This window comes from Pogoniulus pusillus, chromosome 31 (assembly GCF_015220805.1).
Source record: "Pogoniulus pusillus isolate bPogPus1 chromosome 31, bPogPus1.pri, whole genome shotgun sequence".
In the NCBI taxonomy this organism is placed as follows: Eukaryota; Metazoa; Chordata; class Aves; order Piciformes; family Lybiidae; genus Pogoniulus; species Pogoniulus pusillus.
The window spans coordinates 983,466-1,010,334 of NC_087294.1; the positions used below are offsets into that span (position 1 = coordinate 983,466).

Below are 26,869 nucleotides of genomic sequence, written 5' to 3' on the forward strand. Positions count from 1 at the left end.
ATTTCAGGCTCTCTCTAGACTGTGTTTGATACTCCTTCCAAATTTGGCCAAAACTCATGTAAAGATGAACTGCACCCTCCAGCTACCTGACAAGGCAGTTGTCTGTCAGTCTATAGGGAGTGACAGAGGCAGGGCAAATCAGCATGAATGCAGGAACAGCAGATGAAAAATCATTGCTCCCTCACTTTTAGTGGCTAGTTTGTGAGTAGTTATTCTAGGTTTAGATTCATTATTTAGTTAGCTTTAGCCCCAGTTATCATGCTGAAAGTGAGTAATTTTAAACTGCTGTTCCAATCAATATGATCAGAGCTTTAACTTTAGTACTTGCTAAAATTGAGAAAGATTACAAACACGGATTGATCCCTCTTCTGCTGGAATTCACAAATCCATCAGTCTGAAAAGCAGTTACTTAATCTGATGTATGTTTTAAAACAGTTACTTAAGCTGATAGGCATTTTTAACCTTGTGTAATTTATTATGAGTCTTTGTAGCTGTTCGAGGTGAGTACTAAAAAGAGAGGATTTCCCCAGATTTTAGACTTAGAAGAATATAAATACAATAACCACAAACTTCAAGTGTTATTGTTTCTCTTTTAATGTAGCATGAGATATTCTGTAACATCACAGAATCACAGCACGTCAGGGGCTGGAAGGGACGGTGAAAGCTCATCCAGTCCAGCCCCACTGCCAGAGCAGGATCACCTACACCAGCTCACAGAGGAACGCGGCCAGGCAGGTCTCGAATGTCTGCAGAGAGGGAGGCTGCTCAGCCTCCCCTGGCAGCCTCTTCCAGTGCTGTCACCCCCACTTTCAAAAAGCTTCTCCTCCTGTTTAAGTGAAAGTTCCTGTGCCTCAAACATGGAGGAGTACTATGTCATGTAGTGCTTTTGTTTGCTTGTTACTTGCTTCATTTTGCTCTAAAGCATCAACCTGTCCTCACTTGAACAGTTCAAGAGTTCAGGAAGTTTCTTGAACACTTGGAAGGGTTCCTACTGTCAGAGCTTGTACTGATATCTCTGACAGTTTTACAGCAGTAGTGGGCTGTGATGAAAGAGAAAGAGAAACACTGAGTTAACTATCTCACAGAAAGACTGGAAAGATAAACCTGTTAATGTTCTGAGACGCACATTACAGTTATGAGGGACTTGGACAAACCAACTTGGCTGGTTCTTCAGCTCTTCTTAGAGAATGTGCTGCTGTGCTTCCTGCTGAAACTGTGCTCCTACCATAGGTTCACCCACCCATAGTTTTGAGGAGTACCTGTGCTCTGTGCTTCCGTGCGCTCCAGAATAAGGCCGGGAAGTGGTGGGAATGAGTAGAGCTGTAATGCTTCCTCATCATCTTGCTTTCTGCCAACACAGGGAGATGGATTTCACTTGCTCTCTGTCAGCTTCCTCTTCAAGGTTCTCTTCTTCTCCTCGAAGAAAACTGTCCACTTCTTCAGAAAAGGTGTTTTTAGCAGAAGTGTTCCGTGTACCAGCTCCTTTCCATATGGGTTTAAAACCTGTGGCCAAAGCCCATGGTTTATCAGGTAGCTCATGTGGATGGGGCTAATCTGATTCCATGTAGATACATAGGTCTTTCTGTACTCAGATTTCCACTCCATAGGTGGTCAAATGGGTCTAGCACATATGACACAGGACCTACTGTGTAGCTATACTTGTGTGGAATAGGAGATAGGTGTCAGTAAAGGTCATCACCTAGAACACCCCAAACAGCATGTGACATGGACAACAGCATCAAGCCTTCACATGGATTCTCTTCTTAGTCTATGGAAACACAGAGAGAAAGAGGAACTGTGAGAACACACACACACACATACATGGACACGCGCAGAGAGACACACACACCGCTCACTCTTTCTGCGGTACCTGATTAATATAGACCAGGTACTTTAGGCTCTAAAAATGCAAGTTTCTTTTTGGTGACTATAAAATACAGCTAAAATGACTCATTCTGGCACAGATGTGTACTAGATGAAGATGGATGCCCAGTGAAGTCCAATGTTATGTGAAATTAATTCCACCTGTACATCACCCCCCTGCTCACCAGTTGCAATCTACCTTTATTTAAACAGAGATTGCTATGGAGGAATAGGGGGAATTGACTGGGTGACACTGGCCTTGATCACTGTTGCTCTGAGGCTACTGAAACAGCAAACACTGGTGGCCATGTCTGCTCTGATAGGGAAAGCATTAGCTGCTGGCATCAGTACCTCCAGCAATTGCAGCGTGGCTGCCGAATGACAGCATTTTTTGTTAAACCAACAAGAAAGGCCAATGGGAGCTGAAGGCATGGCTCCAAACAAACACAGAGGAGTCCTGCCGCTGAAGTGGATCCACTTCTAACTAACTGACATTTTGGTGTTAACAACGAAACACTGAAGGTAATCATAAGCTCCCTGGTCTGTCTGCTGGGAGTTTTCTGTTATCTCTTCAGGCATCAGAACTGAGATTAGAGTGGAGATGCTGTCCTTCAGCATTCTCATTTAAAGTGCTGCTTTCATTGCATTCATTACAAGGGCTGTTTATAGAAGTTGCTGTACAAGGAGAAGCCACAGCTGAGGTTGTACACTCTGTGTGTATTTGGGTGGCCCTTCCAGTGAACTGCAAAGAGTCGTAATTTACCACACACAGTTCGTTAGGAACCCTGAGCAGTGTGACACTGGGTAAGGCAAGGCATTTCTGCTTTTCTGCCAAACTCAGATTCCAGTTGCTGGGAGGGTTCTTACATAATCAGACTCAAGATATTTCTTCTTCTGGTGCAGGAACATGAATATGTCAGATACTGCTTACCAGATTTAATCTAGCAGATACTAGCAGTGACACCTGTTAGAGACAAGAAGAGCATAAATCTGCAGGGAAGTCTTTTTCCTTGACAAGGTGTTCATAACAGTATTGAATTCAGGCATGATCTGGCTTTATTTCTTAACCTTTTGATAGAAAGAGGATCATCAGAAAACACGGAGTTTCTGTCTGACTGTTCTACATGTGAATTCTGTTCGACAGGTGTGAATAACAATTGCAGTGGTCTTTCACCCATTGCAGTGACAATCTTAACTAACAGTTAGCATCTGTACAAATAGGAAAAGATTACTTCCTTTTCCTTGGGCATGGAAGGCAATGGTAAAAGTTTCTCACTTCAAGTGTAATTCAGGTTTTGTGAGTTCCAGTAATTCATTAAAAAAATATGCCAGATTTTAGAAACATTCTTCATGTTTGTCTGGAAACAAATGGAAGCTTAGAAGCTGCTAACTCTGAAATAATAATTTCATTTTACTATCAAAGACAGGTATTCTGAAATCTGAGCTTGGCAGAAATAAAATGTCACCTAATACCTCTTCATCTGTGTTTTCAGTGTGCCCAGCTAGTAAACATGCTGAAAACTGAGTAATCTCAATGGAGTCGTATCTGGTTATTTTTCTGTAACTTTTATCAGCTGCTGTCTAAAGAAAGTTAATTAAAATAACTGTTCTCTACTTTGGTTATTTGTTACAACTTGAACTTGACAGTAATATCCCTGTTTCAAATTGCGTATCATAGAATCCTTGTATCCAGGAAACTGTGGTGGTAGCAAAGAGTGCTGTGGCGGAGAGTGTGCACCAAATCTAGCTGCCTTTGGGGAGCTAGTATGTCAAAGAAGGACTTCTTTGTTTGCTTGCATCCTGTGGTAAAATGGTACTTCTTTAGCCAAACTGATAAACACAAGCAAGGGAAAATGTGGGTATTGCCAATGTATGAGCTACTGTAGCACATTTATTATCTTGCAACAGTTTTAGGTGGTCTGAATTATTTAGATTTATGGGTTGAAAAAGTATTTATAGCTTTGTCTTGCTGTGCTCTCAGAAGTGTAATTCTAATTTTCATCTATGAGGCTATCAACGAGAGATAATGCATGCAAATCCTGCAAATGTTGGGTCAGCAGAATATTAAATATTTAAGAATGTTCTAATTAGGTTCATGGAGAAAGGCTATGAGCGAAACCCACAGAAAATAACATAGCTGAAAATATTAATAGCAGGAATATCAGAACCAGTACAACCTTAAGAGGCATGTATTAGGAATATCTGCAAGGCATATTGCCCTAAGGGGTCAAACACTGTAAATAGTTGCTATTTACAGTTACTATTACTGTTTCTTCTTGATCCAAGCAATAAAATCCTAAATGAAGTGGAAATAAATCTAATTCCACAGGGAAAAATGTAGACACACTAGAGCAAAACTCTATGTACAGACATTTGGTCTCTTCTGCCAGGCAACCAGCAACAGAACAAGGGGACAGTCTCAAGTTGTGCCAGGGGAGGTCTAGGTTGGATTTTAGGAGGAAGTTCTTCACAGAGAGAGTGATTGGCATTGGAATGGGCTGCCCAGGGAGGTGGTGGAGTCACTGTCCCTGGAGGTGTTCAAGAAAAGCCTGGATGAGGCACTTAGTGCCATGGTCTAGTTGACTGGATAGGGCTGGGTGATAGGTTGGACTGGATGATCTTGGAGGTATCTTCCAACCTGGCTGATTCTGTGGTTCTATTCTATGACTTCTAGTAGCGTTGGTTCATAAGCCTGTCTAGATTCCTCTCCTTTGGTTACAAGCTTTGAGTTATGTTTCCTGTGATCATCTCAGGTAATCTAGTTTTTAACTTTTTCACAGTAACTTTCTAGGAGTCATGAAGGGAAAAGAATATTTTGCTACAGTCATGCAAAACTTCCCCCACTTATTTTATTGGGTAGCCTAGACACCTTCGTATTATAGATATAGTTCTGAGATAGTAGTGGAGGGATGGGTGTGCTGTTAATCAGGGTTATTTTTGTTTGGTTTTTCACAGAAGACCTGTTGAAATTTAAGCTACAAACTCTTCATGTCTCTCACTACTCACAGTGGGATTTTGTTTGCATTTGATAGCTAAACTGTATGAAATTGTGCATGCTCCATCCCCTCTGTGATTGTATATTGACTTGATTGCAGAAGCATCCTTCTCTGATTGGATGCATGAGGTTGCCTCATTGCGCAGCTGCACAGATTTTGAGAGGACTTTCTCTACAGTTGTTACTGTGGGCTGAGGCAAGTTACTGACAGACAAACATTACAGAGTAATGTACATTTGAAGGGGCCTCTAGGAGATTATCTGGTCAGCATTCTGCTCAAATCAGGGCTAGCTTTAAAGCTAAGTCAGGTTGTTCAGGCCCTTATCCAACTGAGTTTTGTCAATATCCAGAGATCCAGGGATCACAGCTACATAGGCTAATGTATAATCAATATCCTTTGTACAAAGTTGTGTCAGATGTCTCTCACCTTTTCACTGTGTGCCTCCAAGGAGATTCTAGCTCTGTCTCCTTTGAGGTCTTCTGTCACATAGTTGAAGGCAGTAATAAAATTCTGTCTTAGCCTTTTCTTCAAGACTTTGGTTCTCTCAGCATGTCCTCTTACGCAATTGTTCCAAGCTCCTCCTCATCTGAGTGCTGTTCACTGGACTTGCTCCAGTTTGTCCGACTGCCTTGGAAGCTGCAAACTGAAAGCAGTCTTGCAAGTGCTGAGGAGAGGAGAACAAGCTCTATTCTCAGTCTCTTGTCTATGTTTACTTTAGTGCAATCGAGGATGTATGTATTTGGCCTTCCGTGATGCTAGGAACGCAGCTGATTTCCGTTCAATGTGTTCTGCAGCACTTGCTGGTCATTCTCTGCAGAGCCACTTTTCGGCAGGGTTATCCTATCCCAGGTGCAAGGCTCTGCATTTCCCAGTGTTGAGCTTCGTGAGATTCTTGTTGGACCATTTCTCCAGCCTGTTGAGAGCCTCTGAATGGCAGCGTTGTTTTGCAGCATATCCACCACTCTGCACACCTCTTGTCCCACGATCTGGTATTTATCATTGACTTCCTAGGGATACAATTTTTCCCTTCATCCTTGTGGTTAATGGAATAGAGCCTGGCCAGATTTGAACTGCTGATAAAAACCTGTTGAGACTAGCAGTGTAGTCATTTTCCACCCACTTTATAGTTTGTCTATGCAAATCCACATCTCACTGCACTGGGAATAAGAAAAATGGTTGTCTCTATTCTGTGTTTTGTGTCCTTCTGCTTCATCTCTGTTAGTTCTGAAGAGTTAGGTAATAGTAATGCCATCAAAATGCAGTAAAAACTAAGCTTGCAAAATGAGAAGGAGTGAATAAAGGTGATCTTGTTGAAGAACATAATGAGGCCAGGGAAGAAATATGGCAGGTTTGGCAAGGGAGACATTTGGAATTTCTGATGAGGAGCTGTAGCAAGCTATTGTGAACTGCCAGACATGGAATGGATGAAGAAAAGAAGTGCTCTGGTAGGAGGAGGTGGATATTCTATGAGGATCTGAAGAGTTTGGGGTGGACTAGAAAAGTAAAATTGAAGTAGAAACTCTGGAAGACAGATCTGAAGATGGCTATTTGAGTTAAAGCTACTTGAGGACCAAGACAGGGGTTATAAACAGGACTGTGTCTAATACAGATTTACCCAGAATAGCCTGCACATTGGGTCATCCAGTAGCTCTAATGTCAGAGCAGCTGCCACTCAGAAGGACCCAATGAGATCCTGGCTTGGGTACTGATTGCTTCATTTCTTTAAAGCCTTGCTATTTGTCGTGCACACAGAGCAAATGTAATAAAGTTCCATCAGTAAGGTTGTACCATCAGCCTTCCCAAAGAGGAAACAGGGCAGAACTAGATTTGTGTCTGTGTGTCTTTCTCTCTCTCTATGCTTAATGTCCTAACATGGGAAATGTACTACTGCTTTACCATGCAGGACCTTGTGAACAAACATTAATTGGTGTCTGTGAAATGCCCAACTGTTACAATGAAGAGTGCTATTGAAAATCACCTGTGAAAAATTGACAAGACTCTATTCGGAACAAGGTTAATTAAGAAAGAGGACATAAGGCTGCATGTTAGCAAGGATGAGAACATTCAATATATTGGGTAGGTTCTCAACCAGTGGGTATGATTTTGGAAACTAACCATGATACTACCAAACACAGGGAACAAAATGACAAATGGAACAAAAATGACTTGCAAGCTTGTTAAACACATACCCAGTATTTTTGTCAGCAGAAGTACAGCATAAATATATTTCCATTTGTATGGACTTTCATATTCATCTGCCTCACAGTTATTTATTTTTCCTGTCCAGAGCAAGGAGGTAATGCACCAGTTTTTCATGATCTCTAATTTACATCTGACATGAGCTCTGACATATGAACCTCATTTTATTGTATTCCTCACTTAAGATGAAGGATACTTGTGGTTTGAAAAAAAGCATGAAGATCATAGAATCATAGAATCAACCAGGTTGGAAGAGACCTCCAAGATCATCCAGTCCAACCTAGCACCCAGCCCTAGCCAGCCAACTAGACCATGGCACTAAGTGCCTCATCCAGGCTTTTCTTGAACACCCCCAGGGACGGTGCCTCCACCACCTCCCTGGGCAGCCCATTCCAATGCCAGTCACTCTCTTGGTGAAGAACTTCCTCCTAACATCCAGCCTATACTTTCCCCAGCACAACTTGAGACTGTGTCCTTTTGTTCTGTTGCTGGTTGTCTGACAGAAGAGACCAACCCCACCTGGCTACAGCCTCCCTTAAGGTAGTTGTAGACAGCAATGAGGTCACCCCTGAGCCTCCTCTTCTCCAGGCTGCACACCCCCAGATCCCTCAGGCTCTCTTCACTGGACTGTCCTCCAGGCCCCTCACTGCCCTTCTCTGGACACGTTCCAGCATCTCAACATCTCTCTTGAATTGAGGAGCTGAGAACTCACTCTTCAGAGGGAAGAGATGCATTTCAGTAAAAAAACAGTACATATGCAAATATTAAATGTCCCCTGCCACCTCCCTTTTCTTGTTCTGCAAAAGCTTTTAAGAAAATTACCTAGGCTAAGCCTGCCTTTTCAAGAAGACTTAACACCATTGCTGTATGGCTAGCACCAGCTTCTTATTTATTTACTCTTAGTTATTAATAGCTCAAGCTGTTTTCCTGTATAACTCATTTTCTGACTCACATATGACTTGTTTCCTCTCTCTCTAATTCACTTCATAGTCAACAAATGTGGATCTGGCTGGAAAGGGCAGGTAGCCTGAATGCAGCTTTGAGTGAGAATTGGCCTTGCTTCTACACTGTCCCTCCAGTTTGTTCAGAACTAAAATCTAGGAGAGTAGGGCATGGTGAGCTGTCTCCTTTATTGCAACAATATTCCTTACGAAGCTTAATGCTAAGCATTAGGTAATCCAACTAAAATGTGCCCAGCAGAAATCATTTTTAAAAAAGCAATAAGGAAGTAAAATATTTCAGTGCTCAGTGAATCTGAAATCACTAACTTTTCTGTACACCTCAGTAAGCATTGGCAAGGAACGGAAGTTTTATTTACTGCATCTTGTGAATCATTACATGGGAATCACAACAGAAGTGTTTGGAACAGGTATTTCTGCAACTGGGAAGTGGAGTGTGCTGTCCAGGTTTTTTGTCTTTGTTAGGCTCTACACTAAATTTGTCATGGGGAACAATGAATTAAAGAGCTACTTTTATTCCTTAAATTCCTGCTTTGTTACTATCAGCACTCTCAAGGTATTTTCTTTGCTTGTTCAATCCCTGGATATTCTGAGAACGTGAGCTGCTATGCTTCTTCAGAAATAGATGCTGTGTGGAAGGAACAAGTCTTGTACAAGATGATGCAGCAAAAAAAATCCATTTATACTTAGAGGTTCTGAGGTAAGTTTGAAGTTCAGTACAGATTCAGGTCCACAGAAGATGAGATATTAATCCTCATATTGTTAGCTTAAGTCTAATACTGACCTGAACTAACAACCCTGGAGCGCTGGAGTAATTCCTATGGAATGAGATTTTGCAGAGATCAAACCTATACACTGATTATATCTGTATTTTTCCAACCAAATGAATTTGTAATAGTGAGAGCATGCTGCATCCGTAACAAAAGACTAAACTGCTGTGATTAATTAAGTTATCAATGCTACTTTATTACAGCCTTACAGTTACTGCAGTGCACTGCTGAGGGGAATTGATGAATTTTAAAGGACTCTTGCAGCTGAACTCAGCATATTGCAATTGTGCTCTTTTTTTTCCAAAGTAGTAATGACAGTTGTCTTAGGGTTAGGGCAAAACTTGAGCCAGTTCAGTTTCTTGTTCAAAAATATCCCCTTTTGCTTCTTGCATTTGCACACATACACAAGGAGTTTAGCTGAGTTCCATCCAACAAATTCAGAGAAGTATTTTGTCTCCCTAAAAAGAACCCCAGAAACCAAAGTGTTTATTAGAAGAGGCTTCAAAAATGAATCAAATCTAAACCAAAACCCACTTGCATGTACCTATTGATAGATTTTAAGTTCAGCCAAGAGTTATGGCGGGTGGATTTTTGTGGGCCTGCAGACCTGCATTGTATCAGCTGGGATGCTCTTTATCTCTCTTTTTCCAAGTCCTTTTTCTCATCTCCTAACTCACTGGCATGTGTAGCAACAAGAATTCTCTGATAGACTGTGTCACAGAGTTATATTTACCTATCTTTTCAGAGTCTGCTGCTGTGCATCATTATTCAGTTCCTATGGGATGTGTACTCCAGACTGCGGAGCTGGAGAGGAACTGAGCTCCTGGGTGGGAGTCCAAAGGGTTCCCCACATTTTATTGGCAAGTGAAAACGGGGATCAGGAATTTGTCTAATGTGGCACTTCCCACTGGCATTTGTAGAGCAGTACTGATGTTGGAAAATGAAGACCAAATAAGGATCTCTTCCCTCAGAATCTCTGCAGTGTTGGCTTATTTTGCCATTTTATGTTACACTTTTCAAGATAACCTAATTAAAACTAGTTTGGGGTTCTGGATTTGGCAACAGACTGATGTTTGCTAGAATCATTTGTCTTTGTGATCGGTAAATCTGTATCAATACGTGTGTGAAATCAGGTGGCTATGGTGACTGTGGTTTCAAGCTTGGATGGTACATGCTTGAATTAAAAAAACAAACACCTGAGATGCTAGGTGGAATGAAAGAAAGAACAATTTAAAAACTATATTGATACTCCAAAATATATGTATTAAGGTTAGAAAAAAACCCAAACCAGATCAGAAGTAACTCAAAGAACAGAGGCCTTTGGGTAATAATTCAAATTTTGACCTATTTGTCTTCTGGAATATTTTTTGTGTACTTTTGAGCACGTGGACTGTTTGAAAAATCAAACATTCATTTTGATCATATTTATATCACAGTAAGCCTACACTAGAGCTTGGTGTTAGGTGTGTCCTAACCTGCTTCTCATTCAGATGATTTTTTGGAAGGGTAATACCTGCAACATAGAGTACTGCAAAATTTTAAGACCCTTTTGGTGTGAGGATATGCAAAGTCTTTTAGGTTCTTTTGAAGAAAGATGAGTTATAGCTGCTGGCTACTGCTGGGTCCTAGTGCTGTGAAGTGCTGAGAGGCTGTGATCAGATCCTGCCAGCCTTTCCAGAGCAGAGGTGAGGAGAGATGTGCTGCAGTCAGTTGCCACCCTCAGCTCCACTGTGTTGCTGCTTTCCCATCAGAGCTTGGGCTGGACTGTGCTAGCTTAATAAGTTTGCCATGACAAGCTTGGTACAACACCTACTTCCAACGTCCATCTGTAAACAACAGGGAGTATTTGGTCAGACACGAGCGAACGGATGGGCATTCTGCTATAGGTAACCCTTAAAGGATGTTATACACCAGAAGTGGAGACCTGGGTGGTGGGGTTAGGTTTGGTTTTGTTTATTCCCTTTTCTTTTTCCTTTTATTTGTAAGAGATTGTGTCTGGAAAAAAAACAGGTAAGATTCAGCAGGAGCTTCCTGTTTTAACACACTGCTACTGTGTGTCCCACAGAAAGAGGTAAAATTTTAAATGCCACGATAGAAGTGCAGCTGCTGTGATCATAATGTTGTACATTTAATTTAGTGTGAATTTCTCTACCTAATAGACTTTTCCCTTCCTTTGTAATTTATAGGACAGGGAAAAATTGCTGTCTACCAATAATCAAGAGTAAAAAGATTAATGAGGTGCTATTTTGGGGCATCTCTGAAGCATTGAAGCCTATTCCCTGTTGCTGCAAGGAGTAAGAAATTACGTAGATGGCATAGTCTTGCCATAACAAAATGAAACTTCGTAATAGCTGAAGCAAAGTGGTCACCAACAGGAAAGACAAGTGTCTGGACTTCTCATAAAGTGAATTTTTCACACTTTGCTGCACGTTACCCCCAGAATATGTTCACAAGCATTTTTTCAAGCATATTTTACGTGCCGTTGGATACATGAATGTATTTCCTACTTTTCATGAGCTATGTTGTCTTTGATTACTATTGATTACATATTCAGCATATGCAAATTTATCTCTGGGCATTATCTGGATAAATACTGTAGCTACTTTGGATAATTTAAATATGTAAAACCTACTATTACCTATCTGGTTAGTACTTGCGACACCTACACCTGAAGAGGGGCAGAAAGATCTGCAGTCTTCAAGCAGGAAAGAGAAGATGCAGGGGAGTGAAGTAAAGCACACAGTCTGGTATTTCAAGCTGCTGCTTTAATACTTTATTTCATTGTAATGTAATCATTACTCTGATCAGCTGAAAGCTGCCACTAAAATAGTTTTTCCTCTGTCATGTTTCTGATCACGATTCCCATGGCAGCATTTGTAAGCTAATGTGACCACAGGGCTAATGTGGTCTTGTGACTCTGTGTTGAATAGCATTAATTTGCTGCTCTGAGCCTAAGTGTCTGCAGTCAGAAATGAAGAAAGAGCAAGACTACTGAGTCTGGCAGCAGTTTGGACATAAAGAAGAATGACAGCCTTTGTAGCCTTTGATGCTACATTTTCAGAATTGAAGTCTAGAGGTTACTTAGAGAGATGCTGAAGGCTTACATCTCTTGATGGGAAAGAGAACTGCAGGATCTAAGACATTTAAAAACACCTTGAAAATCAACTTGGATTGCAAATTACACCCTTTGTATAATTATCTGTGCAGGTTCTCTTTTTTTCTCAGTTCTATTTTCTGTTTCTTACACTTTCAATTCTATTTTACCATATGCAATTTTCAGTTTCTAGAGAACCTCTATGACAGACGTGATAGAGAAGTTGTATTTTGTTCCACCGTGTGTCAGTGGGGCCTGGGTGTTGTAGAACTAGCACACAGGTAACAGCTGTACTGTGAGGCATTGCCAGACCCTGCTGTTCCGTTCCACACTCCAACAAGTTTATCACACATTCCAGTGTTCATCAGGATTCAAGTGGTGAATTGGCATGCCAAGCTGAATGCACCACTTTCCAGAGGACAAGTGTGAGTCAGGTGCTTCAGCTGGGGCAATATTTCCCATAAAGCACCCAGCTTTTGTGAGGCATCGTAGTGCTGTGTGTCTGTTTTGCCTCTGACTGAAAGCACAAAGTAAAGAATGCTACTTTAAGACCCATGGCTTCCCTTCTAAGGTCCAGACCTCTCGAGACTGAAGCATGGCATAATTTGTTATTGATTTCTCCTAACAGAGGAAGAAAAGCACATAACAAGCTAAAAAGCACAGGTATTCTATTGACCTGCCAGCACTAGAATGCTGTGAACACTTTTAGCAGCCCAGCTCTGCAGGCAAAATGCAGCCCTTCTTGTGCACAGTGACTGGTTAATATGACATGCTTTCAGGCTGGCTATTTATTTACCTTCTGTTCTGCTTCTGTTACCTGTCCTTTGATTGATCATACTCAGCCGTGTGCTTTTGCCCCACCTGTAGCACTGTTTCATGTGATATTTGAATTTCTGAATGCATATTTTTGTCCCTAGGCTTCAGCTAGGAGCTGTGCCTCTGCCTTCTCAGCCGTTAATCAGGCCTTACACCACAACACGCAGTGTACCGGTCTTGCACAGGCTTTTCTCTGCTGCAGGAGCCGCAAGGCAGCTGTAACCTCCAAGGAAGCTAATCTGCAGATTTTACTCTGCTTATGTGGGTCCCTATAGGAGAAGTTTGGTTTGGTGAAAATGATTTAAGCACAGATATGTATGTATGTTTAGCAACTCTCTTTTCTTTCGCTGTGCACTCAGTTCAGGGACTCCAGAGGCTCCGTTCCTACGGTTTGCTGTTTTGGGGCAAGAACAAGAAGATGCAGATAAACCACATAAGCTGGGGCAAGTTCACAACCCTTTTTACATGCAGGTGTCAGATTTTTCCAAGAGCCTAGTTCTTTCCCTTTCTACCCATATTGTGTCTTTGGCCTTGGCACCTCTGCCTAGCCTTTTTGCAGCGTTCTTGCTAGCAGCTGGCATAGAGTGGCTTATAGCTGGCATGGGTGGTAAACCTTTTGGGAAAAGATTTTGTCTCTTCCCTTTGCCTTGTATCAGTTGGGTCAAGAGGTCTGCATGCACTTTGATGAACTTAAGAGAACTACTTCATGCAGTCTTTTATTTTGCCAGGGCTTATTTTCCTGTGGCTTAGAGCCCTCTGATTTCTCTGTCGGGACTGCATGTGGCTGTACCAATGCTTTGTTTCAAAAGTTAAATTTCAAACACAACATACTCCTTAAAGTTACATTTTCAGCTTAAAAAGTAATTCTAAAGAAAAATGACCATTTGAAATTATAGATTGGTTTAGACTGGAATTTTTGAAGCAATAGTATCTAAACTGTAGTGTGTTGTAAAACCCACATTCCTATTGAATGCAGTTTTCTAGTTTGGTGCAAAGGAGAACATTTATGTCTTGCAAATATTTATCTTTTAAAATCTCTTCTTTAGTGTTTGGTATTGAAAAATTATCCTAGGAATTTAATGAAGCATTGGCTCATTGGTTAAACTGCAGTCTTAATGCATGCACCTGAAATATTTGGAAAGAGGGCTTGCCCAAGAGTAAAAGGAACACAGGAGCCTGTGAAAGTCCTGTAAAGGCATGGTGAAAGGAGATTTATGACTGATTCCTGTGTTTTTCCTGGCATTTACCTTTGAAGTAGTCTGGAAGTAAGTGTAAGAATCTGACAACACTTCCTGAAACAGCCCTTGTCAGTCCCTTGAGTGCATTTAACCTTTTCCTTTCAAATGGTAGGGATGTGCCAGTTTAACTGAATGGTAGAAAGGAAAAAATAGCTTAGTGACTGAGTAACTCTATAGAAAGTTCTCTAGGAACAACGAGGCCTTGAGCAAAGACTCCTTGATGTGTTCTATTCTTACAAGATAAGCTAGACTTCAACTTCTGTTCTAAGACTCCTGTAAGTGATGCAGTGGTACAGCGTTTCAGCTTAGTGACTGAGGCCTAGCCTAACATTAATAAGGACAAGGGCTACCAGATGGCTCTGAGGCGTGGAAGCTGTGGGAGATAGAAATGCACCAGAGGCTGTCAGCTGAAGCTGGCTTTTTGTTGTTGGCATGCTTCAAGCTTTTCAAACAGATTTTATTCTCCAGCTTATTTACACAAGTGGGATGTCCTATGTCCATGCTTCCAAAATGTTTACCCACTGAGCCCTCCACTTTGACACACTTGTGGGCACAGCTGATTGCTACACTCAGGCCCTTATCCTCAGGCTTCTGTCTCCAGAGCCACAGAGCCACAGAGCAACTCTGTGACTGCCAGAAAGCAGTAGCTGCGGTGCCCAGAGGCACTTTGTCTGCTGGAGCTCTTCTGTCAAGTTTGGCCTGCTTTTAGACAGTGGATTAAGGTTTTTCCTCAGATTATATGACTCTTCCTACGCTAGAGTCTGTGGGATTGCCTAACTGAATGAGACAGAGGGTGCTGGAGACAGTGCCCAGGCAAAACTCTGCCTGACAGGAGGCAGAGCCAAGCAGAGACACCCTGAACGAGTTGGCTGGTCATTAGTTTGGCTCTTTGGAAATGAGATCAAAAAGTGAATTCCACTGATGTTCCTTGAAAAGTATGAGCATTATCCTGTGGTCCAGGAGTTAAAAAAATACATTGCAACAGTACCTTGCAGAGGCTTTGTTCCAATGATCAAAGTACTGTTAACCTTTAAATAAGCAAGTGGTATCTTCCAGTTGTTAGAGGCAGGAGAAATCTGCCCCTGGGCTGCGTGAAATGTAAGCGTGTAAGAGCACATTTTCCTAGTGCTGCTTGTCACAACAGGCTCTGAAACACTCAGTATTGCTCAAATTCACTGAGGGTCACTGCAGCACCCAGGCTCTGTGCAGGAGAAATCTAACCCAGAAGTGCAATAACCAAGTGAGTACTCAATAGGCAAAAGGAGCCTAGAAGAAAAAATACTCCAAGCCATAAATTAAACACAAATCGGCTCATCAGAATAATATTTTGAAGGGAAAAAAACCCCAGTTTTTATTCTGTGAACAGAAAAACAGGGTAGACTAGCAAGGTCTCTTTCAGGCTTTTATATCCACTCAGGAACAAGCAAAAGTCCTGATGAGAGCAGAAAGAGGATGAGAAAGTTAAACAGGATACTCTGGAAGGCAGGCTGCAGGCTGAGAGATGGTGTGGCAGGAGCCTTACAAATGGAAACTGTGTACTAAAGGGAAGCAAACAAAGTGTTTTCTGGGCTAACTGGACATAGCTGAGAACAAAGGAGCTTAATTTCCAGCAGAGAGGACTTGGGCTGGACATTACGTAGTCCAGTAGCAAACACTTCACATAGAAAGGTCGAATTATTGGATGTGCTGTAAGGTCAGGTTAAAACAAGTTCCTGTGGTGCAGGTCTGGAGAGGAGAAGGCTCCGAGGACACCTGGTTGTGGCCTTCCAGTATCTGAAGGAATCTACAGGAAATATCTACAGAAAAGCTGGTGAGGGACTTTTTAGGATGTCAGGTAGTGGTAGGATGAGAGGGAATGGAGCGAAACTAGAAATGGGTAGATTCAGATTGGATGTTAGGAAAAAGTTCTTCATCATGATTCTATGATTCTATGAGGATGATGAGGCAGTGGGACAGCTGTTCCTAGGAAGGTGGTTGAAACCCTAGGCTGGATGGGACGCTGAGCAGCCTGATCTAGTGTGAGGTGTCCCTGCCCATGGCAGGGGGGTTGTAGGTGATCCTTGAGATCTCTTCCGTCCCTGGCAATTCTCCAGTTCTATAGATAACCTTTAAGTAATACCCTGCCCCTATTTTACTGAATGTGAGTATGCAGTGATTGCAGAATACATCATTTCTGGAGGTCTGTTATCTCACTTGCACAGCAAGACTGAAGGTCTGCTTGGCTGTCAGTAGAATTAGTAGGAACTTCTGCTCCAGCTTAACATGGCAAAACTATACTTATGGATGTGTCTGTAGGTTATTTTTGCTTGTTATACACATGCTTGTTTCTTTGTAAGTCTTTTGGTGTTTGAATATTTTTATGTCAAACCTTTTTAAAATGGCAGTTTCTGCAAGATGAAGATGCCACATAAATATTTCCTCCTGAAAATAGAAAGGGAGTTTTCTATTCTGAATTTTCTCTTTGCAGAGACTAGATTTTTTTTTTTCTGATTTCAGTAGTTTTCAGGATAGAAATAAGGAGACAATGCTTTTTCTTATTTCAGAAGTGAAATTCTGACAAGAAATATTATGGCAGTCATCACTGGTTATGACTTGCATGGAATCTCTCCACTGGTTCTGCAAAGACTTGTTTGTGGCTCCCGTTTAAGATGAGGGGCAAAGTATCCTCCTGACACACAGAACCTCGGGGCTCCAACAGGAGATGAAGGCTTGCCTTGGAAGAGTTGCAGTCCTAGTCCAGAGGAAAAGACAGAAATACATATTATACAGGCAAGGCCCTAGTGATGAATGAAGTTTGCTAGCCTTAAAGGCATTACAAAGTGACTCCTTGTGCTGTTGGTTTTGGCTGGTTGGAGATGGGGATTTTTTTTCACTTGAAATGTGAGGCTCTTTGGGCTGCCTTGAAATATTGCAGATTTTCTTGTTGCTGGTTCGTAGCACCTGTAATATAACTGCTCACCACAGAATTTCAGAACTAGTGCACCAGCTTTGATACAGCATGTTTGAGATGAACAAGTTACATATGGGCAACAAATGGCAGTTCTAAGGTGCTTCAATCCTCTAGCTGCAAATCTCAGTATGTTTGTGGAACTTGTGGAGCAGGTCAAATGAAAGTAGGATCATATGTTAATATTAACAGGAGCTAAGTAATCATGGAAGTCTGGGTTTAAAAGGCACAGAGAGAGCCAGAAGAGTGCTGCTGAGGACATGAGGAAAGAAAGCAGTGATGGAGGGAGAAGGAGAGGTTTAGATGAGACACCTGCAGGGAAAGGGAAAAGTAGCCAAGCAGTCAGGCCAGACACAGGAGGAGAGGAATTTGTCCATTATGGGATGGGAGACTGAAAGGAAGGAAATGCCCAAAGGTGGACCTCAGTTTAAGAATGAGACAAGAGAGCTGGGTGGATCATGTGAGAGCACTTGACAATGAACAGCTGTGGGAGGATAGAGCAGACATTCCCACTGACTGCAGTGGAATCACCCTCTGTATTTTCTAGCTTTTACTTCTCCCAAGTGGAGTAGAAGAAAGGACCTGTAGTATTACTGTTTACAGTTGTTAGCAGTTACCTGCTGCTTGGAAATGACAGGGATCCCCTGCCACCGCCTGCTGTGTTAAGGGGAGTGAGAAGTGCTCCATGTTCGCAGCCCTGCTGCTTGTGACTCGGTACGAGGCAGGAGTGCAGTGCTTGATTTTTCAGATGCTCTCTTCAGAAGGTGAGAAGCTACCCGCGGAAAAAAAACTATTTGCAAGCTTGTGTTTTTGGTAAGCACAAATTAAGATGACCTCTGCAAATCTTCTTTGGTCCCTTTATGCCTCTGTGGTTATTACAGTTATGATTTTCATAATTCTAAGATGTTAATAAGTGGACTGCTGTTTTGAAATGTGAGCAGGAGCAGCTCTGAAACGTGTCATGCTCATAGGGTTAAATATGTAGTTTCCTGCAGTGATTAGTAATGAAAAAGGGGAATGAGGCAGAAATTTTGAGAAAGCAGCAGATTGCTGGCCTGAAGAACTAAACTCTCTGTCTAATCATGCCACAAATGCTTCTGTGAAGTTCAGAAGCCATTTAAATCAAACTCCTCACAAGTGTTCTCATGTTGTAATTTTCTTTCTGCTGAAAGGAAGTCCTACAGTACTGAACATTTACCCTTGCAATTGTGGAACAGGAAAGCAGCACTCAGAACATTCAAAACACAATTTAATAGTGAGTACTTACAAAACTCAGGTTGCACATAACTTTGTGTATACTTTTGACCTTAAACTCTCTCAGCCTCTGTTTTCATTTCTTCAACTCATAGGAGTATTGGGAAGAAGTATTCATTAACACTTGTCAACTGCTAAACCTCTCAATTGGCATGGAAATACTGGAAGGAAATGAGTTGTGAGGTTAGAGCTGAATTCAGATGGTGTGCAGATAGCAAGCCCCAGACTCAGTACAGTCAGGCAAAACCCCCCAGAGGCAGAATCGCTGCTCATATAAATCCTCTGTGTTCTGTGCAGGGATGAGCTGTTACCTTGTGGGAAGTATGGTCATATCATGTAAGATAACATGCATAGACACGGAAGGGATAAGTGAGGGTTTCAGTTGTACTTGCAAGGTGCAGTTCAGCCATGTGCTATATTTAAAATCTTGATCTTCTATTAACATATATCCATATAAAGTATGTGTGTGGGTGTTTATGCATTTGCCTTATCTACAGAAAGCAGTTATTAACCAGAGAATTGTTGTTGCTTCAGAACTGTTTGAATTCTGGGCTGCTCTGTGAGGTACAGCTACGCCACCACTCCTCACTTAATACTAACCAAATGACCCCGTGAGTGAGTTGTAGTTTAGGATCTAACAACACTGAGAAATACAGTGAAATAGAAGCAATTTCTCAGTATTTATTGTAGAGGGTTTTTTTTGGGGGTGGTGGTGGTTATGAATTTAAATGTCAATCTGTCGAATTGATAAATTTGGCTCTTTTAGACCCACTTCCTGCCCCTCATGTCACCCCCAAGAGAAGCTTCCACATTTTTCAGGGATCTGGACAAACTTATGTGTTGTCCAGGGGGTAGCTGTAAAATCACAAAATCACACACAATCACAGAATGTTAGGGTTGGGAGGGGCCTCAAAAGATCCTCTGCTCCAACCTCCCTGCCAGGGCAGGATCACTTAGAGTAGGTCACACGGGAATGCATCCAGGCAAGTTTTAAAAGTCTCCAGAGGAGAACACTCTGCAGCCTCCCTGGGCAGCCTGTTCCAGTGCTCTGTCCCTCTCACAGTGGAAAAGCTTTTCCTTGTTTTCATGTGGAACCTCCTGTGCTTCCAGTTTGCACCTGTTGCCCTTAGCTCATATTTATAAAGCATGGAAAATCAACCCCAGGAGTGGAAATACTGAAAACATTAAAATCCAGGTGTTAAGGACATGAAGAAGGAGTCTGTGCTACCTTCCTCTGTCGTCAGTGGAATCGCCAGGAAATGTGGCTGGAGATGCTGTAGACGGCACAGTGACAGCACATAGACACATCCCTCTAGGCTTTAATGCAGGCTGCAAACATTAGTGACAGATGTGAGAAAAAGATTGAATTTGTCAAAAAAGAAGTTTTAAGGGGCAGAAAGGATGTGCAAGTTTACAGCAACTTTAGCAAACAGCTTTAGTAGAGAGTTGTTCACACATGGGGTAGTTTAATTTTGGCATGTATGATTGTAGTATTTCACTCATTTAAAAATAACCAGAGTTAAGGACAAAGGAAGATTATAAAGCAAACACCAAAGGAAATGGTTAATTTTACATATAGTAGAGTGTTTTAATGAACTAAACAGATATGCTGTTGTTTTTCTGTTGTCAGAGCCTGTCTTCAACACTGCCATTTCTTGGTCAATACTGAGATATTTTTCCTGTTACTTTAGCTACCAAATAAAATTGCATCATATTCTGGTTCTAAAGAAACATTGCAGAGTCCTCTGGCTAGAAAATGTATTTCCTCCTACGTCACTATCTAAAGATTATTTGATCATTCGGCTTCAGTGTAACTTGGGTGAACTTGCTAACAACCAGCGAACAAGCGCAGGACAGCGGAGCAAGAGAGGCTTGCACGTATGTTCCTTATCTAAACAAGGCTGGGCATGGGTGCAAACACCACCACAATGGCTCTTGCTGCTTAACAGCTTCACTCTGTCAGATGCTGTTTGGCCTGGCTGAGTTATTCTCTCCCAGGGCACTGTTCAGGCAGGGACTATGCAGGGGTCCTTTTTCCTCGGTATCATAGATGTTTTGGGGGAGGAAGAGAGTTTAGGTGTATGAATAAAACTTGCTCAGAGTCCAAGATCAGAAGTGACCTGCAATCAGTGCCCAGCTGGTCTTCATCACTGGTGGAGGATGAGCCAAGGAACTGTGCTGATTTTGGGTCTCAAAAACTCTCATTTGGGAGCCCACCCTCATCACTACAGCCCATCTTGTGCCAATGATGGCTTGGACTGGGGCCAGTGCCTGAGCTTGCGTCGAGTCCAAAATACCCTATGATTCTGTTTGATATATAACTCGGTGTAAGACTTTCTCTTTCCATTGTCAAGTTTTGTTTAGCTTGATTACACCCCTGGGCATTTGGCAATATTTTTTTTAAGCCAACATTTTCATTTCATTGGCATATGATGTTTTTTTCACACTGACTTTCTGAGGATAGAGTTTTAAGGTGCTTAATGGACTTGGCAGTTTTCTGTTATTTGTGTGCTTAGTCATTCCTCTCGCAGCACTTCTTGAGAAACTTCAAGTATTTTCAAGCACTAAATTCTGTTCAATCTTTTGTAAATATTTTGTTCCATATGGAAATTCACCTTCTAACAGCAAGTTAATGAATGGCATACTTAATTAACTGACTTCTAGAGTGGTGTTACAATAAATCCAGTGTTTGGAAAAGCATTTGTGCTAGACCTTGACTGTGTTTAAAATGGCTGTTGGTTTGGGGCTTTTTATGCTGGGAACATCCATCCATTCTGGTACGAAAGAGTTATCAGATACCCATTAAAGTTTCTTTTGAGAAAGTAAATTTAGAAAACTAAGATTCTTCAAAGTGTCTCCTTTTACTGCTAAAATAACTTCTCCCTTAGGCCCTCTTATGAATAACTTGGGCCTTAGCTTGATGTTAGGTGGATTCTGTACTGTGAGTTTTCCTAAATTCGTCCTGCCAGTCAGTGTGATTACCATGATGTGGAAAAATCATTTAACATAAAACCCCTGTAATTCCCTCACGTGCACATTCTTTTTGCCTTACAATCAACATAGGGTTCATGATCTCTTGGCTGGTTCAGTGTTGCAGGTGATGAGTGAATGTTCAAAGCACAGATGTCTTGTTTGCTAACACATCTATTGAAGGGCAAACTCAGAGCAACATAGGTGGAAAAACATGAAGATGAGCATGGAAGACAAGTTCATCCTGCTTGTAGGTTCCAAAACACTTTCTGGTTTATGTCTGCTGTATTATTACATTTGGAAATGAGCGGTAAATGATGAGGTTTTTCCTTTCTAATTTGTCCTTTTCAGTGGGAGCCTTGGAGGAAGGGCTTTATATAAGGTTGTCTTTCTTCTTGATTTATGTTCCCCTTGGTAAGCATAGCTGACAAGAACTTTTGGTCTTTTTTTTGTGCTTGTTTGCTTTGTTTTGTTATTGTTTGCGTGGATTACAAAGGAAATGGTTGAAAAGGTTCTGCTATTGTATTTTGGGAGTTGTGATCCTGCCAAAGCTATTAAAGTTTGGTTAAGTTGTTGCACTATGTTCTCCAGAAGGCTAACCCTTGAAACCTAACTAAAAACTGTGTAAAGAGCAGCCTGTTATTTTTTGTCAGGCCACAGCATCAGTGGTCTGTGATGTGCACTAACTGGCAGTTCAAGAAGTTGTTTTGATTTAGCAAATTTTGTGTATTGGGATGATCTTTTCCCAAAAAAGATTTCCTCCTCACCTGCTCTAATAAATACTAAATTTTATTGATTCCAAGCTTTCACTTCCATTGTATAAATGGAAAGAGGTAGCAGGATGTTATTTCTGAGGAGGATGGGGCCAGAGGTATTTTGATGTGCTTACCACTGTGGCTCACAGAAGCTTAAATACAATGGCTCTGCAAGGCTGGTTTGCAAAGCCTTGCCCAAGTAGTGCTTGACTGGCACTGATTTTGGGGGTGGGAAGCCAGCAAGGCCATCCTTACATTCATTTAGCTTTGTGAAGGTCTGCATTAATAGATTTATAGTGCTCTTTCAATGTAACAAGTTTACTTGCAGGGAGGCAACGGAAGTCTAGGTCAAATATGAATGCATGGTGATTATGGACATATGTGAGCAGGGTCATTTCTTCCCTAGTGTCTCTGTGATCTCTTGTAGCACAGATCCTGGGTGCACAGTTTCATAGCTTCTGCCTGCAGCCTGTCTCTGAAAAAGTGCCTTATTTTCTGTCCAAGGACAAATAGAGCCTGTGGAACAGACTCAGCACAAGCGGTGCAACAAAATGTGTCTATCTTTACTTGTCAGTGCTTATGCATCTTATTTTCTTTGGAGTGTATGCTTTCCATAAGATTTCTTATCTGTTCTAGATAGCAAAAGTTTGCTCCTTTTTTTCCAGGCTACAGTCCAGTCATTTTTTACTATTCTTAAATATAATTTAATAAAATATATTTGTGAACCTACTCTTGATCTGAGTGAAAATAAGCAGTCCAAAAAGATTAACATTTCAATGATCTGGACTGAGTGATGACTGATTTTTTGGTGTTTGTTTACTCTGGTTTAGTTTTGCACTATTCATTGAAGTGTTGCTTGCAGTATCCTACTAAAGAGACTACAGTGACTAAAGTAAGTGTGTGTGTGTGGTGTTTGATAATTACCACACACCCACAAAAATATGTAGCTGGAAGGTTTTTTTTTTTAATGTTCTTTAAAAAAAGAAGACGTTAAAGGTAGAATTTATGGAATTGTAATTTATTTGTACTTCTTACTGATCTGAAAATAATTTTGGGAACCTTAGCTTATATAACAGGCTGCAGATTGCTGTTACATTTGTGTTGTCATTTATTGTCTTGATTTCTGTTTTACTTTGAATATTGAAAACTTTATTTTAGTTATCTACACAAAAAATACATATATTTTTCAAAAGCCACATTGTTGTTAATTTAAGTTATACTGAGAGGGTGGTTTAAGTGATGTAGTTGCAGGCAAAGGAGAATAGGATGGACAAGAGAAGAAGCAACAGTTTGAATCAGTGCTCAGAAGTAAAAAGTGAAGTCAATTTGCAGAATCACAGAATGGTAGGGGTTGGAAAAGACCTCTGGGAATCATCTAGTTCAGCCTCCCTGCTAAAGCAGGTTCTCCAAGAGCAGGTTGCATAGGAATGTATCCAAGCAGGTTCGGAAAGACTCCAGACAAGGCAACTCTGCCACTTCTCTGGGCAGCCTGTTGCATTGCTCCTTCCCCCTCACAGTAAAGAATTTTCTCCTTGTGTTTGGGGTGAGCCTCCTGTGGTCTTTTTTGTGCCTGTTGCCTCCTGTCCTGTCACTGGCCAGCACTGCAGAGTCTTGTGGGCACCTGCTCGTTGAGTACCAAAAGCATTGCTAAGATTCCCTCTCGCTGTAGCACCGAAGAAAGGAGTAAGGCAAAATTAGGGTTGTAGAAATACATCTGTAAGAAACAGCTCCCAGTGCTATAAGCTGAAAACCAGGTCATATCTGTTTGAGAAAACAGGACTCTGGGCAGACAAGAGACAGCTGTTACTAACCAGCAGTTAAAGCATGCATGGCAACTGAATAATTACTCTCTAAACAGTAGGATTCTTCATGATTTAGCTTGTCTGATGCTGTCACAGCCAATTCTCTTGAACATTGTGAAGTGCAGACCCTTACTGGAAAGCATGTTTTGAAAGAGGTATTTGCCTTCCAGGATCAATCCTGGGGTTCAGTGCTGGTTGCTTTGCCAATTTCCCATCCTCTCATCTTTCTGAACGTTGGTTACCATGCCTTCAGCAGCCACCCATGCTAACCTCTTAGCAGGTTCGCTAGACGCGAATTCAGTGCCATTTACACCATAGATTTGGGTTGCTTTCATTCAGCAGCATACTGCACATGTGGCTCAGTGTGTGCCTAGTATGTCTATCAGCGTGTAGCTTGTGACTGGAACAAAAGTCCTTCACCAGAAAATTTTTATACCTTCTGACTTCTCTTGTGCTATAAGCACTTGATTTTTATTTAAGTGGTATTGGAATGAGAATAGGACTGCTTTATGCAACATTATATAATTGACCACCTAAAGAAAGCTTGCTCTCTAATTGAGTAACAACGCTTGAAAACAGCCTGATTAATAATTTAAGTGACTTACAAATTCAGGTGCAAACCTTAACTGATTTTGTCTCAAATTCTCAAGCTACACACTGATACTGCAGTCATGTCGAGCCCTTTGTCCAGGAGCAAGTGCACACAAACTGTGCTTATTTTTGGGTATTCCTTTGTAATGTCTTGAGAAAAAAAACAATCTATCAAAGTGCCTTTATTTTTTTCAAAGTGCAGTGCCTAATGACATCAAATGCATTTGTGAGGAGTTCCCCTGTATCTTAGTGGTTCCACACCTTTCCAACTAGAACCAGACAGAGGATGATAAAAAGATTACATTTTGTGGTCACCTGTCATTTCAAAAGTAGATCTGCTCCTTTTTTACCATCATAGAATTGTTTTGGTTGGAAGAGACCTTTAAGATCATCAAGTCCAACCTTCAGTCTGACACCACCATGGCCATTAAACCATGTCCTGAAGTGCTGTGTCCACACATTTCTTGAACACGGCCAGGGATGGTGACTCTGTCACCTTCCTAGACAACCTACTCTTTTAGTAAAGAAATTGTTCTTAATGCTGTATCTAAACTTCAGTGCATTTCCTCTCATCCTATCACCTGACACTAGGGAGAATAGACCAGCACCCACCTTACTACAACCTTCTTTTAGGTAGTTGTAGAGAGCAATAAGGCCTTAGCCTCCTCTTCTCCAGACTAAACAGTCCCAGCTCTCTCAGCTGCTCCTCGTAAGATTTACTCTCTATATCCTTCACCAGCTTTTGTTGCCATTCCCTGGGCACACTCCATAAACTCCATGTCTCTCCTGTGGTGATAAACCAAAACTGAGCATGGTATTCAAGCTGTGCTGAATACAGACACACAATCACTTTGCTACTCCTGCTGGCCACGCTACTGCTATGCACTGAAATAATTCCATGTCTTTTTTGCTGTTACCAGGCCAAGCTCTGACAGCAGGTGCCACAATGTCCGGGAGAGGATGTCCAGTACAAACGAGAAAGCGAGCCTGCCCATGGAGTCAACCAAGGAGACGCGGTACTGCGCCGTCTGCAACGACTACGCTTCGGGCTACCATTACGGTGTCTGGTCTTGTGAGGGCTGCAAAGCTTTCTTCAAAAGGAGTATTCAAGGTAATACAGTGTTCAGGTAAAACACCTGTACTGTTTTCTCTTGAGGACATTGTGAAGCTGCTGAAGATTGCAGCTTGATCCCGGGACAGTGATATTTGCTGGGTTTTCATTAGCTGCTGCTGCTGCACTCTCCCTTATGTCGTTAGCTCTCTATTTGGTGAACGCTTCTAGCAGCTATGTAATACATTGCTATTTAGCCCAAGATAAAGAAAATCTCTGTGTTAGTTTGGTTTAGTTATGTCTGATCATGGAGGCAGTGAGAAATCTAATTTGAACATGCATATTGGATCAAGCTGATTGGTCTTCCACACTACATGTATCTCATCTCTATGACTAAGTTCTTATCCAAAACAATTCTTTTCTTTGAGAATTCCCTGTCAGATGAGGATTAGTTCATGTTGATTGATTTACTAATCCTAAAGTAGTGCTCCATTAGGAACATGCTTCTATCCAAGTCTTCATTTCTTTAAGATAAGAGTTGTCTTTTGAGAATAACTACTGACAAGGAGTAGTTCTTTGATGAAATAGCATTTACATCTGTCAGCAAACCAGGGCTTTGAACTACACACAGAACGGTTTATTTCACACTCCTGTAGCTTAAAATATACTGTGCAACTGTCCAGTGGATTAAAGGACATCTATCAGAAACAATGTTAATTACTTGACTGAGATAGTTGTTGATTTAAGTCCCAGTCACTCTGTGGAATGTATACTTTTTTGCTTTGCTCAACATCTCCTACACTAAGAAGCAAGTACAAGTCTACTGAAAAACAGGGTACTGGTCAGTGCCTAGGTCTCATTTGTGAGAAGAAAATAAACCAGATTTCTTCCTTTTCAGACAGAAAACTGGTAAAGCACTAAGGTTAGTTAGATTCCTACAGTTTTTATAATCTCTAGGTGATACATAGCCAAAAAAACTCCATTGCTCCTTTTTGGAAAGTAAATGTAGTGAAGTTTTTCCCCTCTTGTCACAAAGTGTCATTAGTGCTTGTTTTGTTGCATGGCTGCCACTGAGGTCAGTTAAATATGACTTCCAGCCTGTAGCTTACAGTTTTCCTCGCCTGAAAGTGAATGATTTGCTGTGGACTAGACATTGATAAAAATATTTGAATGACAGTGATTAATTAATAGCTAATTGTATTTCTGCTTTTCCAGACTCATCAAAATGATTTTCAGAAAAGAGATTTACATAAAACTGTGATGTAGGGAGAAGAGCATTTGTCATTATTTTTTGTTTGACTTCCCCTGGTCAAATAGAATTTTTAAATCCTAAGGATAATTTTTATCTTTGTGCTCAAATTGAACTAAGTCAACAACAAAGTGAAAATTGGAATATTCTAAGCAAAAGTAATTCAGTTATCAAGGAATTGTACCACACAAATCTTCAGCTTTTGGTCATTTTGGAAGATAAAATTAACCTGACTGTGGTTCTGTCAGCACAGGGCAGGTGGTTTTGCCCAAGTGTCCACGTGGACAGAAGTTGAGGTCCCCTACAATGGATCTA

The 26,869-nt window shown here is 41.3% G+C and overlaps 1 protein-coding gene across 1 annotated transcript in view; it reads left to right on the forward strand.

The window, feature by feature from the left end:
* The window catches only part of ESR1 (estrogen receptor 1), a 183,660-nt gene that overhangs the window by 62,061 nt on the left and 94,730 nt on the right, over window positions 1–26,869 (forward strand). The window contains exon 3 of the mRNA XM_064169411.1: window positions 25,175–25,365. Within this exon, the coding sequence (XP_064025481.1) occupies window positions 25,175–25,365 (191 nt within the window). The remainder of the gene's footprint in view (window positions 1–25,174; window positions 25,366–26,869) is intronic.